At 43.3% G+C, this 14595-nt stretch overlaps 1 protein-coding gene across 4 annotated transcripts in view; it reads left to right on the top strand.

Moving 5' to 3' along the window:
• Positions 1-14595, top strand: part of REEP1 (receptor accessory protein 1) — a 104457-nt gene that overhangs the window by 82243 nt on the left and 7619 nt on the right. For 2 of the 4 annotated variants that reach the window (XM_030564616.1, XM_030564615.1), the window contains one exon: positions 12355-12506. The exons of 1 other annotated variant lie outside the window; for it this stretch is intronic. In XM_030564616.1, coding sequence (XP_030420476.1) covers positions 12355-12506 — 152 coding nt within the window. Of the gene's footprint in view, positions 1-12332; positions 12507-14595 lie in introns of those variants that run through there. One more of the 4 variants, XM_030564618.1, reaches the window with a different exon arrangement.

Below are 14595 nucleotides of genomic sequence, written 5' to 3' on the forward strand. Positions count from 1 at the left end.
GAAAGCTTATGCCCAAACAAATCTGTTAGTCTTTAAGGTGCCACCATACTCCTTGTTTTTGTGGATACAGAGTAACATGGCTACCCCCTGATATTTGTACCCATCATGCAGCTGTAGCCATGAGAGCAATAGCATCAGTGCATTTGCATGTAAGACTCCATTATTTTTCTCATGGAAACCTGCTCCTGTATCATTCATTTAGTCATATAAATGTAGTATCTCAGGGGCCGAGGCATGGACCAGGACTTCATTGTGCTAGGCGCTGCAGAAACACAGAACAAAAACAGCCCCTGCCCCAAATGTAAAACCATTATTTTTATTGGAAAACAGCATTGCAGGAACAATCTGCTGCTCTTGCTCCATGCGCAATGCTCCATGAGTGTCATTCGCATCACACAACATTACTCAGGAAACAGATATTATAATTAAAAAAAACAGGAAAAAATATCATAAGCCAGAACATTTATGACAAAGTCCTGTTTCCTTTGCTGCAGATGAGATTTTTGCCATTGGCTTCAGTGGAATAGAAGTTGGCATGCAATTGGTTACAAGTGTCATGGAATGTATTTTACCATTTTTTATTCATCTGCAACCCCTTGATTCCCTCAGAGAGAGAGAATAAAGGGCGGGCTAAGCACGCACTGGAATCACTCCAGATAGCAGGTAGATCTGTCAGTATCAGACCACAGTGGAACCATCGTATATTGAAGCTGTTTGTTTCACAGAACAGCTTAATTATGCATTTGTTCACTCTAACTGGCCTCACAATCTGCACATTGCAGGATACTGATATAATTCAGGATGTTCATCCTCCTTTTCTATGAACAGTTTCACTAACTCCAAGCCCACTGTAAATCGGTTCCACAATAGATATGAAAATGTGTCTTCTTGACAGTTCCTGTGTCAGCCTTTGTTCCTGACTTAGTGGTCTGCCTTTTCTGGCAAAGTTCCCACCAGCGGCTTTTAAACAAGTCTTTGATTTACTTCTACTATATTAAGGCCCTGTTGAAAGATCAGGCTATAACATCAGGGAACATTGATACCATGAAATCATAACTTGGTTCCATCCTGGGATCTTCAGAAAGGGTTAAATTAATATCCCCAGTGATGCATACTTGTTTGTAGGATGCTGGCTGTGTCTGGGAAATGCACAAACCTGATGGGATATTAAACAAGTTTTCTTGGAATTTTCACTTTTAAAACTAAAAGCGTTTTTTTTGTTTTTTAAATTGAATATGCTCAGCTCAGCCAATCTTATCAGTGCAAAAGTATCTGATGAAAGAAGAGCAATTTCAATTCTGGTAGCCAATAACTACATTGGAAAGAGATTTAATAAGCAGAACTGTGAGGAGTGCTGTGATGATAGCAAATGTTGTGCTTTTGTTGAGGGACCCTGTAGATGGCCGCCCCCGCACCCCCAGTACCTCCTGCTGGTTACTTCTGGGAATTAGCTCGGTTCCAGCTCCGGAGCGCCCTCTGTAGGCTGGCGATCCACCTGTCCTCTGGCCCTGTGTCCCTCCCTGGACCCAGTGCCCTTTTACATGGAGTGCTGCCCCCAAGCAGTCACCCCTTTCTCTGAGGGTTTCCCCTTCCTGGGGGACCCCCACCCTCTATCCCCGCTTTGCCTCAGTATAGGCTACTGCCCAGTCTCCATCTAACCCCTGTTCACTGGGGCAGGCTGCAGTATCAGCCACTCATCATAGGCAAAGGGGTTTGGACCTGCTGCCTTTGCCTACCCCTCGGTTGCTCCCTGCAACCCCCAGTACCTCTTGGCCTAATGCTAGGCCACAGCCTGGGGCTTTCCAGGCAGGAGCTCCCCAGCTCCTCTGCCTTTCCCCAGCCCTGCTCCCCTCAGGTACTTTGCCTCTAGCCCCCAGCAGCCAGACCCATCTCCCTCTATGTCTAGACAGAGACTATCTGCTTCTAGCTCCCCTGGCCTTCTTATGAGGACCCCTTGCTCAGTTTGGGGCATGGCCCCAGCTGCAGCCACTTCCCCAAACAGCCCAGCCTAAAGGCTGCTTTCTCCAGCCACAGCCCCTTCCCAGGGCTGTTTTTAACCCCTTCAGGGCAGGAGCAGGGGTCCACCCTGCTACAGACCCTTATCCATAAAATACTGATCCAGAACTGGGAACAGCATAAAATGTTTAAAGATGTTAGTGACCAATGAGACTATTTGCCTGAGCCAGGGCTGGAGGGTTGTGCTCCCAATGGATGACCAATACAAGAACGTGTTTCTTTAAAGCTGCAGCGCAATTGTAACACGGGATCCCAGCTTTGGTTGGCAGACTCAGTTAGTCATGCACAACATGCTGCAGTGTAAAGCCAGCTCCTGGCACTCTCTCAGTAAAATAATGTTGGATGTTTTCCTGTGTGTGGCTGAATGTAGTCCCCACAAGGCAGGGAGACATGCCATGTACAACCAGTGGCAGGGTTGTCAGAATACAAGTGATCATGATCTTAAAGGCACATTCACCAAATTGTGCATTTTTAACCAATCCTGTGCTGGTATGTTACATATATGCCCAAATCCTTATTTTTGGCATGTTACAAATTACCCCTGAGACTACTGAAATGGAAAGAATTTTAAAAATCCAATTGACTTTTCACATGTATGCTGTTTGTTTGCATTTTTGAATGAGGACAATTAAATCGCTTTGTCAGTTTTACTTTTGTTCCTAGTCAGTTTCACTTATAGATTCTCTGGCACCTGCAGAATGCAGGGCAATATTGATTTGGCTTCAGAAACTATTTCCAGTGGAATTTAAAACCACAGAAAATTTCTCCTGGTTTCAGGGTTGGGTTTTTTTCCCTTTTTTGTGTGTGTGTGTTTCGTTTTTAAAACCTCATATTACAAAACCTAACTTCTGGGCTAAATTTGACAGGGATGCTATATAGGAACACAAACGTGAGTACTTTACCTCGCAATTACAACTCATGAGTTTCTCTAGGCTTTTAAAATATTTTAATACTTACCCTGCTTAATTCAGGGAACGGGAGTTTATGTATATAGAAAGTCAACATGTATGTCTGCTGCCCAAGCATTTTAACAATAGAGCATTAAAACACGCATTTCAGTTTAATAAACTGCAATCTAACCACTGGTATTACAAACAGTGATGAAGACACTGTGAAGAAGATTTCTGAAACAATGTTCCATTTTTCCACAAATGTGTTTTCCTAAAAGTTTATTCTTTTCTTTTCTTTTCTCTATGTGACTATTGTGGGACTCTGATGTAAGTGTTACAGATTTGCATGACTTTTCATCTGAGCTATTTAGAATAGACTAGCTTCTTCCCTGCACTTAACACTTTAATCATTTGTGGGATGTGTGTTTTCATTAACTGATGACTCTGTTGATGATGTGACTAGACCTGTTTGCCTGATTAATATTGGGCCTGACTTATGTTTTGAAAAGATGACCTTTCTGCCTCCCTTTGTTTTTATGATTGCTGTACAGTGTGTGGGGGTGACTGTACTTGGCTTCTTGGTTTGGCAATGAAACAGTTGCTGTGAGACGTGATTTTGTCCAGTTACCTTCTGGAAATGAATATCTTTTGAATCTAATTCACATAAAGGGATTGACCTCCATAGTATGTTATGCTGCTTTCACTGACTCATTAACCAGTATGGAAGTAGGATGAGTGACCCACAGTAAAGAAGATGAGATTTTGCTTGTGTGCGACCTTGTCTTGCATTATAGTAATATGATCTCTAACATGTGACTGATACAATATGTGACTCTGAACTACCCTATTCTCCTATGGGAATTTAATCAGTAAGGAGATCATGTCATTGGGCAGAATGAGTCCTTTGCTCCACCGATCACATATGGGACCAGATTCTGATCTCTGCTATACCAGTGTAAATCCATTGAGATTACTCTGGATTTTCACAAGCGTAGAGGAGAACAAAGTCCTGTCCATAACAAAGCAATCGCTGAGCAAGTGCTCTGCTATGAAAGCTCCTTTGCTGCTGCATAATGGGTTTAGTCCTTTCTCAAAGGGGATTTACCAGCCTACATCAAATCATAGACATTAGAGATGATCACGACCTATTAGGTCATGTTCTCCATCTCCTTGTCAGTAAGTACACAATTGTTCTCTGCTAGCTTAGGCTCGGACTCAGCAAAATACTTAAGCACGTACATAAGTGCTTTTTACAATCGGGGTTTTAGGCCCAAATCCTCAAGATATTTAGCTGCCTAGTTCCCACTGATTTCAGTAGGAGTTAGGTGCCTTAATATTTTTGAGGACCCAGGTCTTAGTGCTTTGCCTGGTCTAATTTTAAATGTCTGAAGCATCAAGCCTCAGCGTGCTGCTGAATGTTGTTTCCCTCTGAGCGAGTTAAAGCTCTCACCTGCAAAAGCAGCCAGATACAGACTTGCCCTGGCCTGATGATCATCGCAGCCTGAGGGAAGACACCCCTGTATATGACGGGCTTATAGTTATTGTAATCATGGCAGCAGCTTCAGCTCTGGGAGCTGAGCCATAGAATTCACCTGGTGCAGATGGGATGCTCTAGTCTTTCTCGAGTGCCATGCGATGCTGCGTCCTAAAGCAATGCATGCACGTCTGCTTGGAGATGCACAGGAGTAAATGTGACAGGCCAAGACCCCATCCACACACATGTTGTTCAGGCTAAGGTATGGTCCTAAGCATGTCTCAGAGCAGATGTGCTGGAATTGGTGAGGGAGGGGGAGGGATTTGACTGGCCACTGTTGCTCAAATGCAGCCACCTACTGACCGGTCTGTGAAACACTTATAGTGGCCACACTGAAGGAGACTAGAGGCTGTTCCTCCAGTGTCTACAAAAATGATCTGTGCTAGAGCAGCTGGTAGGGGAATGGGTGGTGATGACCTAAAATCCTGCACCGAAGCTGCTGATCATAATAAAACATTTTAGGAAGCACAAAAAGGTCACCCAGCCCCACATGCCCTCCCTTTCAAAGAGCATGTCGGTCTCGATGTATTTCTATACCCCTCAATCCACTCCTCCTCCAGAAACAAATCAAGCTCTCTTGCACTCATCAATATGTTCTTTGCCTCAGTATCTTTTTCCCAATTGCTTACTGCACAGCAATTATTATTCAAGCTAGTGTCTTTTGCATGAAGTACCAAGTTCCCTGCTTCTTCTTAAGAACATAAGAACGGCCGTACTGGGTCAGACCAAAGGTCCATCTAGCCCAGTATCTGTCTGCCAACAGTGGCCAATGCCAGATGCCCCAGAGGGAGTGAAGCTAACAGGCAATGATCAAGAGATCTCTCTCCCGCCATCCATCTCCATCCTCTGATGAACAGAGGCTAGGGACGCCATTCTTTACCCTTCCTGGCTAATAGCCATTTATGGACTTGGCCACCATGAATTTATCCAGTTCCCTTTTAAACATTGTTATAGTCCCAGCCTTCACAACCTCCTCAGGTAAGGAGTTCCACAAGTTGACTGTGCGCTGTGTGAAGAAGAACTTCCTTATATTTGTTTTAAATCTGCTACCTATTAATTTCATTTGGTGACCCCTAGTTCTTGTATTATGGGAATAAGTAAATAACTTTTCCTTGTCCACTTTCTCTACATCACTCATGATTTTATATACCTCTATCATATCCCCCCTTAGTCTTTTCCAAGCTAAAGAGGCCTAGCCTCTTTAATCTTTCCTCATATGGGACCCTCTCCGAACCCCTAATCATTTTAGTTGCCCTCTTCTGAACCTTTTCTAGTGCTAGAATATCTTTTTTGAGGTGAGGAGACCACATCTGTACACAGTATTTGAGATGTGGGCGTACCATGGATTTATATAAGGGCAATAATATATTTTCAGTCTTATTCTCTATCCCCTTTTTAATGATTCCTAACATCTTGTTTGCTTTTTTGACCACCTCTGCACACTGTGTGGACATCTTCAGAGAACTATCCACGATGACTCCAAGATCTTTTTCCTAACTCGTTGTAGCTAAATTAGCCCCCATCATATTGTATGTATAGTTGGGGTTATTTTTTCCGATGTGCATCACTTTACATTTATCCACATTAAATTTCATTTGCCATTTTGTTGCCCAATCACTTAGTTTTGTGAGATCTTTTTGAAGTTCTTCACAATCTGCTTTGGTCTTAACTATCTTGAGTAGTTTAGTATCATCTGCAAACTTTGCCACCTCCACTGTTTACCCCTTTCTCCAGATCATTTATGAATAAATTGAATAGGATTGGTCCGAGGACTGACCCTTCGGGAACACCACTAGTTACCCCTCTCCATTCTGAGAATTTACCATTAATTCCTACCCTTTGTTCCCTGTCTTTTAGCCAGTTCTCAATCCATGAAAGGACCTTCTCTTTTATCCCATGACAGCTTAATTTACGTGAGGGACCTTGTCAAAGGCTTTCTGGAAATCCAAGTACACTATGTCCACTGGATCCCCCTTGTCCTTATGTATGTTGACCCCTTCAAAGAACTCTAATAGATTAGTAAGATACGATTTCCCTTTACAGAAACCATGTTTACTATTGCTCAACAGTTTGTTTTTCTATATGTCTGACAATTTTATTCTTAACTATTGTTTCGACTAATTTGCCCGGTACCGATGTTAGACTTACCAGTCTGTAATTGCTGGGATCACCTCTAGAGCCCTTTTTAAATATTGGCATTACATTAGCTAATTTCCAATCATTGGGTACCAAAGCCGATTTAAAGGACAGGTTACAAACCTTAGTTAATAGTTCTGCAACTTCACATTTGAGTTCTTTCAGAACTCTTGGGTCAATGCCATCTGGTCCCGGTGACTTGTTAATGTTGAATTTATCAATTAATTCCAAAACCACCTCTAGTGACACTTCAGTCTGTGACAGTTCCTCAGATTTGTCACCTACAAAAGCCGGCTCAGGTTTGGAAATCTCCCTAACATCCTCAGCCGTGAAGACTGAAGCAAAGAATCCATTTAGTGTCTCCGCAATGACTTTATCGTCTTTAAGCGCATCTTTTGTATTTTTATCATCAAGAGGCCCCATTGGTTGTTTAGCAGGCTTCCTGCTTCTGATGTATTTTAAAAACATTTTGTTATTACCTTTGGAGTTTTTGGCTAGCTGTTCTTCAAACTCCTCTTTGACTTTTCTCATTACACTCTTGCACTTAAGCTGGCAGTGTTTGTGCTCCTTTCTATTTGCCTCACTAGGATTTGACTTCCACTTTTTAAAGGAAATCTCTTTATCTCTCGCTGCTTCTTTTACATGGTTGTTAAGCCACGGTGGCTCTTTTTTTAGTTCTTTTACTGTGTTTCTTAATTTGGGGTATACATTGAAGTTGGGCCTCTATTATGGTGCCTTTAAAAAGGGCCCATGCAACTTGCAGGGATTTCACTTTAGTCACTGTACCTTTTAACTTTTGTTTAACTAACCCCCTCATTTTTGTATAGTTCCCCCCCCTTTTGAAATTAAATGCCACAGTGTTGGGCTGTTGCGGTGTTCTTCCCACCACAGGGATGTTGAATGTTGTTGTATTATGGTCACTATTTCCAAGCGGTCCTGCTATAGTTACCTCTTGGACCAGCTCCTGTGCTCCACTCAGGATTAAATCTAGAGTTACCTCTCCCCTTGTGGGTTCCCGTACCAGCTGCTCCATGAAGCAGTCATTTAAAGTATTGAGAAATTTTATCTCTGCATTTTGTCCTGAAGTGAAATGTTCCCAGTCAATATGGGGATAATTGAACTCCCCCACTATTACTGGGTTCTTAATTTTGATATCCTCTCTAATTTCCCTTAGCATTTCAACATCACTATTACTGTCTTATTCTTAATTTCTTCTACAATAGAAGTTGGTTTAGAGAATTTACCTCCGTCACCGTTATCCATTTCTCTTCTCTTTCTCTGTCATGGCCACAGAAACCACCCCCCCAACTGACACTAACTGACACTTTTTTGTTGGCAGCCCTTCTTCAGTAACAGTCCTTCTGCGGCACTAGTGTAGGCTGTGCTGTGTTGGAGCACAACTGTAGAATACTGCTCTCCTCATGTGTGTTTAGAGGGGACCCCCTGCACACAGATCTCCTCCCTGCTGCATTGCAGAGGGTGTGGGATCAGTAACCTCCAGGGCACCTCTTATCCCTCCACTCCGGATTCCATGGAAGGTACTTCCTGGGTCCAAAACCCACAGAGTAGGAGGTTAGACCAGGGCCAGATTAACTTTTTGTGGACCCGGCGCCAAACATATTTGTGGGTTCCCGAGGGCAAGGTACAGCGGGGCGGGATGATCAGTCTCCAGAGTGAAGGGCATGCTGGGGGCAATGAGGCACAGCGCAGCGGGAGCAGCCCCACTCCACGCAGCCTAGCAGGAGGGCACAGTTTACAAACCTGCAGCTGCCAGACGCACACTGGATGGCCCAGCCCTTTGCTGCCAGCATGTCCCTTCCCTCTGAGGGCTGGCCCGCACCACCATGCCCAGTAACCCACCTTTATGCCCAGCGCCCCCTCACCCAGAGACCTCCACCACAGATCTCTGTCCAACCCCTAGCCCTCCCAGAGACCTCCCCTGCTGGCCTCCCACCACAACTCCTCCCCTGTTTGGCCCCTTCCACCTGCGACCCCACCCCATTCCTCCCCTTCCCCAGCGGTCCTGTCCCCATTCCACCCCCACTCCACCTCTTTCCCCCGTCCCCCACTTGTTTGTGCCCCCCTCCACCCACTGAGGCCCCGAGACTGGCTGTGGCGGGGAGCAAGAGCTCCTCCAGCCCTGGGGGGGCGTGGCAAGGGGAGATTTTCCTATGGGCCTCAAATCTGCCACTGCCTCCCTTAGTGTGAGGTTTGGGGAGCCTTAGCTTCCCTCAGCCTCCATTACGTGCCACCCAAGATGTTTCTGTGCATTTTTGGTATTAGCTGCATGTGGCTCTGTAGCCTGTTTGCTGATTCTGCTGGATAGTCTAGCGAATTCCTCAGCAACACACCACTTCCTTTAAAACACATTCCCTGGCCAAGGGAATATCATTGTCCATGTTTGGCAGCACACGGCTTGAGTTGCATTATTTTACTTGTTTAACCATTGTTGCATTTCTCTAAGAATAATGCAGCTGTGCTACAGGACAAAAGATTATAATTTCTTTGGGAGTGGGTAGAAACTGGGCTTGCTTACAAAGGGGGAAATATTTTAACTGGTTTAGTTAAACTGATTCTAAAAATGATTAGCGCCATAGTATAGACTTGGTTATAGGTGGTTTAAGGCAGCCTGACCCATTTTTACTAAACAGGAAACAATCAGACTGCTTTAAACTGCCTCATACTAGCTGTGTGCTATGGTTCTTAGATCAGTTTTAAAACCAGTTAGAATGTTTCTTCAGTATAGATAGGGCCCAAGGACCAAATCTTATCATTTCTTTGAAGCTAGTGGGAATTTTGCTCAAGTAAGGCCTGCAGGATATTGTCCTTATGTGCTAGGATGTTATATAATAAAAACTGAACATTAGTTTCCCAAAGCATAGCCAACCTTCTGTGATGACCCCACAGCTACAGGAGTTGCCTATTTTCAGAGGCTTCCCAATGGCAAGGCTACAAACAAGTTCAGTAAAATGTGGGTTCCTCCTAATGCAACGTTGGTTTCCCAAGCAGTGTAGGAGGAAGGATGGTCTTATGGCTCAAACAGACAATGGGGTGACAGGAGACATGGATTCTATCCCTAGTGCTATCACAGATTCACTATGTGATGTGGGGCAAGTCTGTCCCTTCCCCTCCCTATGCTTTAGCTTCCCCAGCTATAAAGTGAGAATATCCCCCTCTGAGAAGCTTTATTAATGTTTGTGTAACACCAACAGACCCCGATCATCGGGATCAAACCTGGGACCTCTGGAGCTAAATGCATGAGCCTCTGCTGCGTGAACTAAAAGTCGTATGGCTGTAGAGCAAACTTAAAACACAGCTGTAAACAGAGCCTGCCTATAAATTGTGTTTTTGAGTAATTATGGTGGCTAAGTGATTAATACCAGTGTGGCATCTTGCATGCTCTATTAACAAAATGAAGTAAAATTGAGCTCTTCCTGAAAATATTTTCCAAGTGTCAGAAAAAAATGCTGTGCAATGAAAATGAAATGTACCCAGACTTATTTATAGTGTGATCTACTTAAGATTTTCCCACACTTTTTTTTTTTTTTTTTTTTTTTTTTTTTTTTTTTTTAGAACTGTAATCATCTGTAAAATCTGAAATCAGCATTGTCCCTGGCCTCTCTGTTTTAACATTTTTCAACACAGCTTGACATTACTAGGAAAATAGATGTTTACTGCACTTACTAAAAAACACTGGAGCCATATTCCGACCTAGCTATTGTGATGACAGATAAATTGATACAGGCAGCAGGAGTTAATGGTTTAAGGATGCTGTGGCCTTGTATGTAGAGAGGCAACCTGGTCTAGTGGACTAAGATCATGAGTCTCAGGTGCTATTAGTTTATTTCAACAGGCAATGGACAGGGCTATAGGATCTGAGCTATAAAAAAAAACCAAAAACGCCCAGCTCCACAAGGGGAATAGTCTACATTGGTACTTTACAGCGCTGAAACTTGTAGCACTCAGGGGGGTGTTTTTTCACAGCCTTGAGCGAGAAAGTTGCAGTGCTGTAAAGTGCCAGTATAGACAAGCCCTTAGTCTCTCCATCTGTGTAATAAGGATAGTGTTAGAGCTGAGTGAATTATGGATTTTTTTGGTTTGGGGTTTGATTCAAACTGGATAAAATTTTTTGGTCAAATTGCAGAACCTGAAAACTTTTTTGTTTCTAATTGACTGAAACAATTTTGTTTTTTATTTTGTTTCAGGTTGACCATAATGTGCGTGGTTGACTCCAAATGAGGGGTGGAAGGGGTGTTCAAATTTTTGTTTAACTTCAGTCATTTGGGGTGGTGGTCACCTTTTTTTTTTTAATTGGCTAAATTTGAAATGGAAATACTGTTTTGCATTGAAAAGTCGAAACAAAACATTTTGAAATAGTCCCAAATTCAAGAAATAGTTTTGGGGTGTGAAAAATGAATTTTTCTAAGGGGAGGGGGAAGTGTAAGTCAGCTCTAGTGGTAATACTTATGTAACTCACAGGGTGTCATGACAAATTATTAGTTGAGTACTTTGAAGACTTAAAATGCTAAGTATACTTAACAGGAATTTAAGGATCCTCTTATGATCACGTTTGTGCACTTATCACCAGTCTGAGTGGTAGAAATTGCTATTTTTATGCTGTTTTTAGATGATTATAAAAAATCTTAGGTTTGACTGGACCTTGAGCCAGTGATTGTCATTAATATTTGTACAAGCAGCAAAAGCTTCCATGCCCAAGACAATTCAGAATGGAAAAGATATAAGCCATCCATAGCACTATAAAAGCATCATAGCAAATTGTCAGTAGAGGGGTAGGAGGCTTAGTTGGAGCTAGGTACCATTTCAATGATTCATACTTTGTACTACCATTAAAAATACTATTACATTTAACTGTCTGGATACACCATAGCAACCTTGGACCACAATCTGCCAGTACTGCTAATGACTTGAACTGCCTCCATAGAATAGCACTTATACAGCACTTAAAAAGTTCAAAATGCTGCATAGACATTAACTATTAACAAACATTTGCAGTCTGCACACAGTGGGCCAAATTCAGTTACATCAGTGATGTCTGATTGCAGTCAGAGTGGCTTTGGAAATCTCCCAGCATCCACTCCTTTCTGGAAGCAGTACCAGGAACTGTGGAATAGGTGTCCTGAGGGCAATGGAACTGAACGGAGTTAGAGCACTAAACATGAGACAAAACTGTAGCAGTTCAGAACACAAGGCAGCATGGCTAGGATGGGCATATTGAACCATTACTGATAGCGCAGCCATACTAATTCACCCAGAAATGGCTCGGTTCTGTAGCGTGAGCACAACCAAAGTGGATAATGCAAGAGGACATCTAAATAATTCCTCAGGTTCAGTTACAAGTTTGGGTTTTTTGTTTTGTTTTTTTGGCTGAGGTGAAACTTTGCCCTTGGTGTGTTTGTTCAGATCAATATGCTGCCAGAAAGGCTTTCCTAGAGTGTTAGCCGTTTCATTGATCCAAATATGATTAAACCCAACTGCTTATGGAATCTGCATAACATCAGATGGGCTGTTAAATTAGTCTAAATTCTGTTTCGAAAGTCCAGCACAACTAATCAACACACCATAAGCTGGGGCCACTTTGGTTTCTGACACCACAACCACTGTTACTAGAGTGTGATATATCAACCCCATTTCTATTACTCTCTGGAAGATGCCTGGCTTTGGGGTGGGATTAGTGAAATGAACAGCAGAAGCCAAGTCACCACTGACCTTCCTTATCCTTTGTTTTCACCATATAGATTTTTAAAATGCTGTTGTAAGTGGTTAAGGTAGACATGGATGATGCGTGTGAAAAGCCTCGTGAGACAAACTGTGAAACAAAAGATTTAGTGTTCTCAGATGATGAAGAGCATGATTTATTGGATCACATGGTCAAGAACAGACGGCTCAAAAAGAAGGAGCAAGCTCTTGAGGTACTTCCATATTGGAAAAGGTGCTGCAACCTGCAAGGTTGCTTGGATTTCCAGAAGGACATCTCTCTTTGGAATGGAAACACTGAGGCCGACATTCAGTCTTGCAGGGTGGGTCTGGGCTTGGATATTCAGCACTTCCTACAAGGGTGGAATCTCCCTATGGGAGTTTAAGTTCCATACGTACAAGAACAAATCAGAGCTGCAAAATTAGGAGCTATCTCTGAATTCTTCCAAAGTTTTGAGGTGTTTGGATGTGAGGTTTTGGAGATGTACAAAACTCCATTTCACTTTGCATTTACTTAAGGGAAATGTTTATTATCATATCTGAGGGGAAGACAGCTGGGGAGATGGGCCAGGACCAAAACTCTAGATCCAAACACCCCCAAACTTTGGGAGAATTCAGAGCCAGATTGATACATATTCAATATGGACGTAATCCAAAGCTCACTGATATTATAGCTCTCTTGACTGATTTCATTACTTCAATGGGCTTTGAATCAGGCCCTATGTTAGCAAGTATGCTTTAATTTGTAACAAGGACAGATAGACATATAAAGAATACAAGAGCACACATTGTGCTTTGCCAGAAAAGGTTTTAGCATCACTCATGTTCATAGGAAATACAGCCACAAGGCAGACAAGTCAAAGGAATAATACTTAAAAGAAATCAGAGATGGTAGATATGAGGAAGCCTTCCAGATCTTTGGGGAAATGGAGGCAGCTGGTGTCTGCCCGGATACAGGTACTAAGAAATCAAAGGTGGGAAATCTCTGCCAATGGGTAAGACAGAACAGTTACACTCTTAACTTGGCTCAAAGAGAGAGTATGAAAGGGGATATTGTTGGGTTAAAAATAATACTTGTTGCTGTAAAGTGTCCTTATCTATGGCTCTAATAATATCTGAGACCATTAACAGGGGAGGAATTTTGAACATCTCAATGACTTCTCACCAGTTATGCTACATGTTAACTCCCTGAATTGCTGTCTGCCGGTCCCAGCCCTGGCCCTGCTGTGGGTGGCGAGGGAGAGAAGAGACCTGGCCTTTTTGAAGTCTCCTTGCCTCTGGATAGTAGCTCCTCAGGCTAGGGTGCTTCCCCCTCTCTGATTCTACTATGAAGGGAAAGAGAGACGATGGCTGCTCACAGACAAACTGTGAAGTGGGCCCCCAGCACAGAGCCCTGCCCTCCCCCCTACCCAAGGTGCATCCCAAAACTACGCAGCAATAATTTCTCTGTTGTCAGGGTAACTTTCCTGCCCCAGTAGCAGCCCTCTCCAAAGCTACTGTGGGATCTACTTCTCTGATGCTCTATTTATTCCCTGGATGGCTCCTATTCCAGACATGCTGTCTATGCCTCTGGCAGCTCCATGCACAGTGTAGGATCTATGAAGACTACAGGATTTATACCCAGGATCACCTTCTGCAGCTGCTCCAGTGGGAGCCTCTCCAAGTTCTGCCCTTCTGGCTGGAAGCCTCAGTTCTGATATTTCTGTCTCATATTTATCTTCCATTAGGTCCATAGTGCTCTTCAGAGATGAAGAGATCATTGAGCATGGGCTTGTGGCACAGGCCTGGGACCTGAGTGACTTGGGTCCTAGTGCCAGCTGTGCCACAGACATCCTCTGACATTGGGCAAATGATCTTTCTAATCTAATGAACTCATCAGTGTAGTGTCTAAACAAAACCACCTGTACGTTTCCTCATCGGTACAAATGGGATCATGGGCTACCTCACAGAAGGATTGAGAGGCTAAATTAAAGTGTTCACAAAGTGTGGCATGAGCTTTGGTTGGAAGGTGCTATAGCAATATAAACAATTAATAATAAAAAGATAATGGAATGGGTCCCACTGGATATTAGGTTTATGTTGGAGAGGCCTCGGATACTGGCCACTGCCAGAGGCAGGGTAATGGAATGGGTGAATGAATAGGTTGAGCCAGTATAATGCACCTCATGGTCTTTTCACATCATTTAGCTGGGCCTTCAGGGTTGTCCCAGGTTGGGACTGAGTTGGACTAGCAGAGTGCTTCTCCGTATAGTGCCTGGTCTCAGCCTCTCACTTTACAGAGCATGGACCTCTGGGCTCTCTTAG

Source organism: Gopherus evgoodei, chromosome 5 (assembly GCF_007399415.2).
Source record: "Gopherus evgoodei ecotype Sinaloan lineage chromosome 5, rGopEvg1_v1.p, whole genome shotgun sequence".
Taxonomy (NCBI): domain Eukaryota; kingdom Metazoa; phylum Chordata; order Testudines; family Testudinidae; genus Gopherus; species Gopherus evgoodei.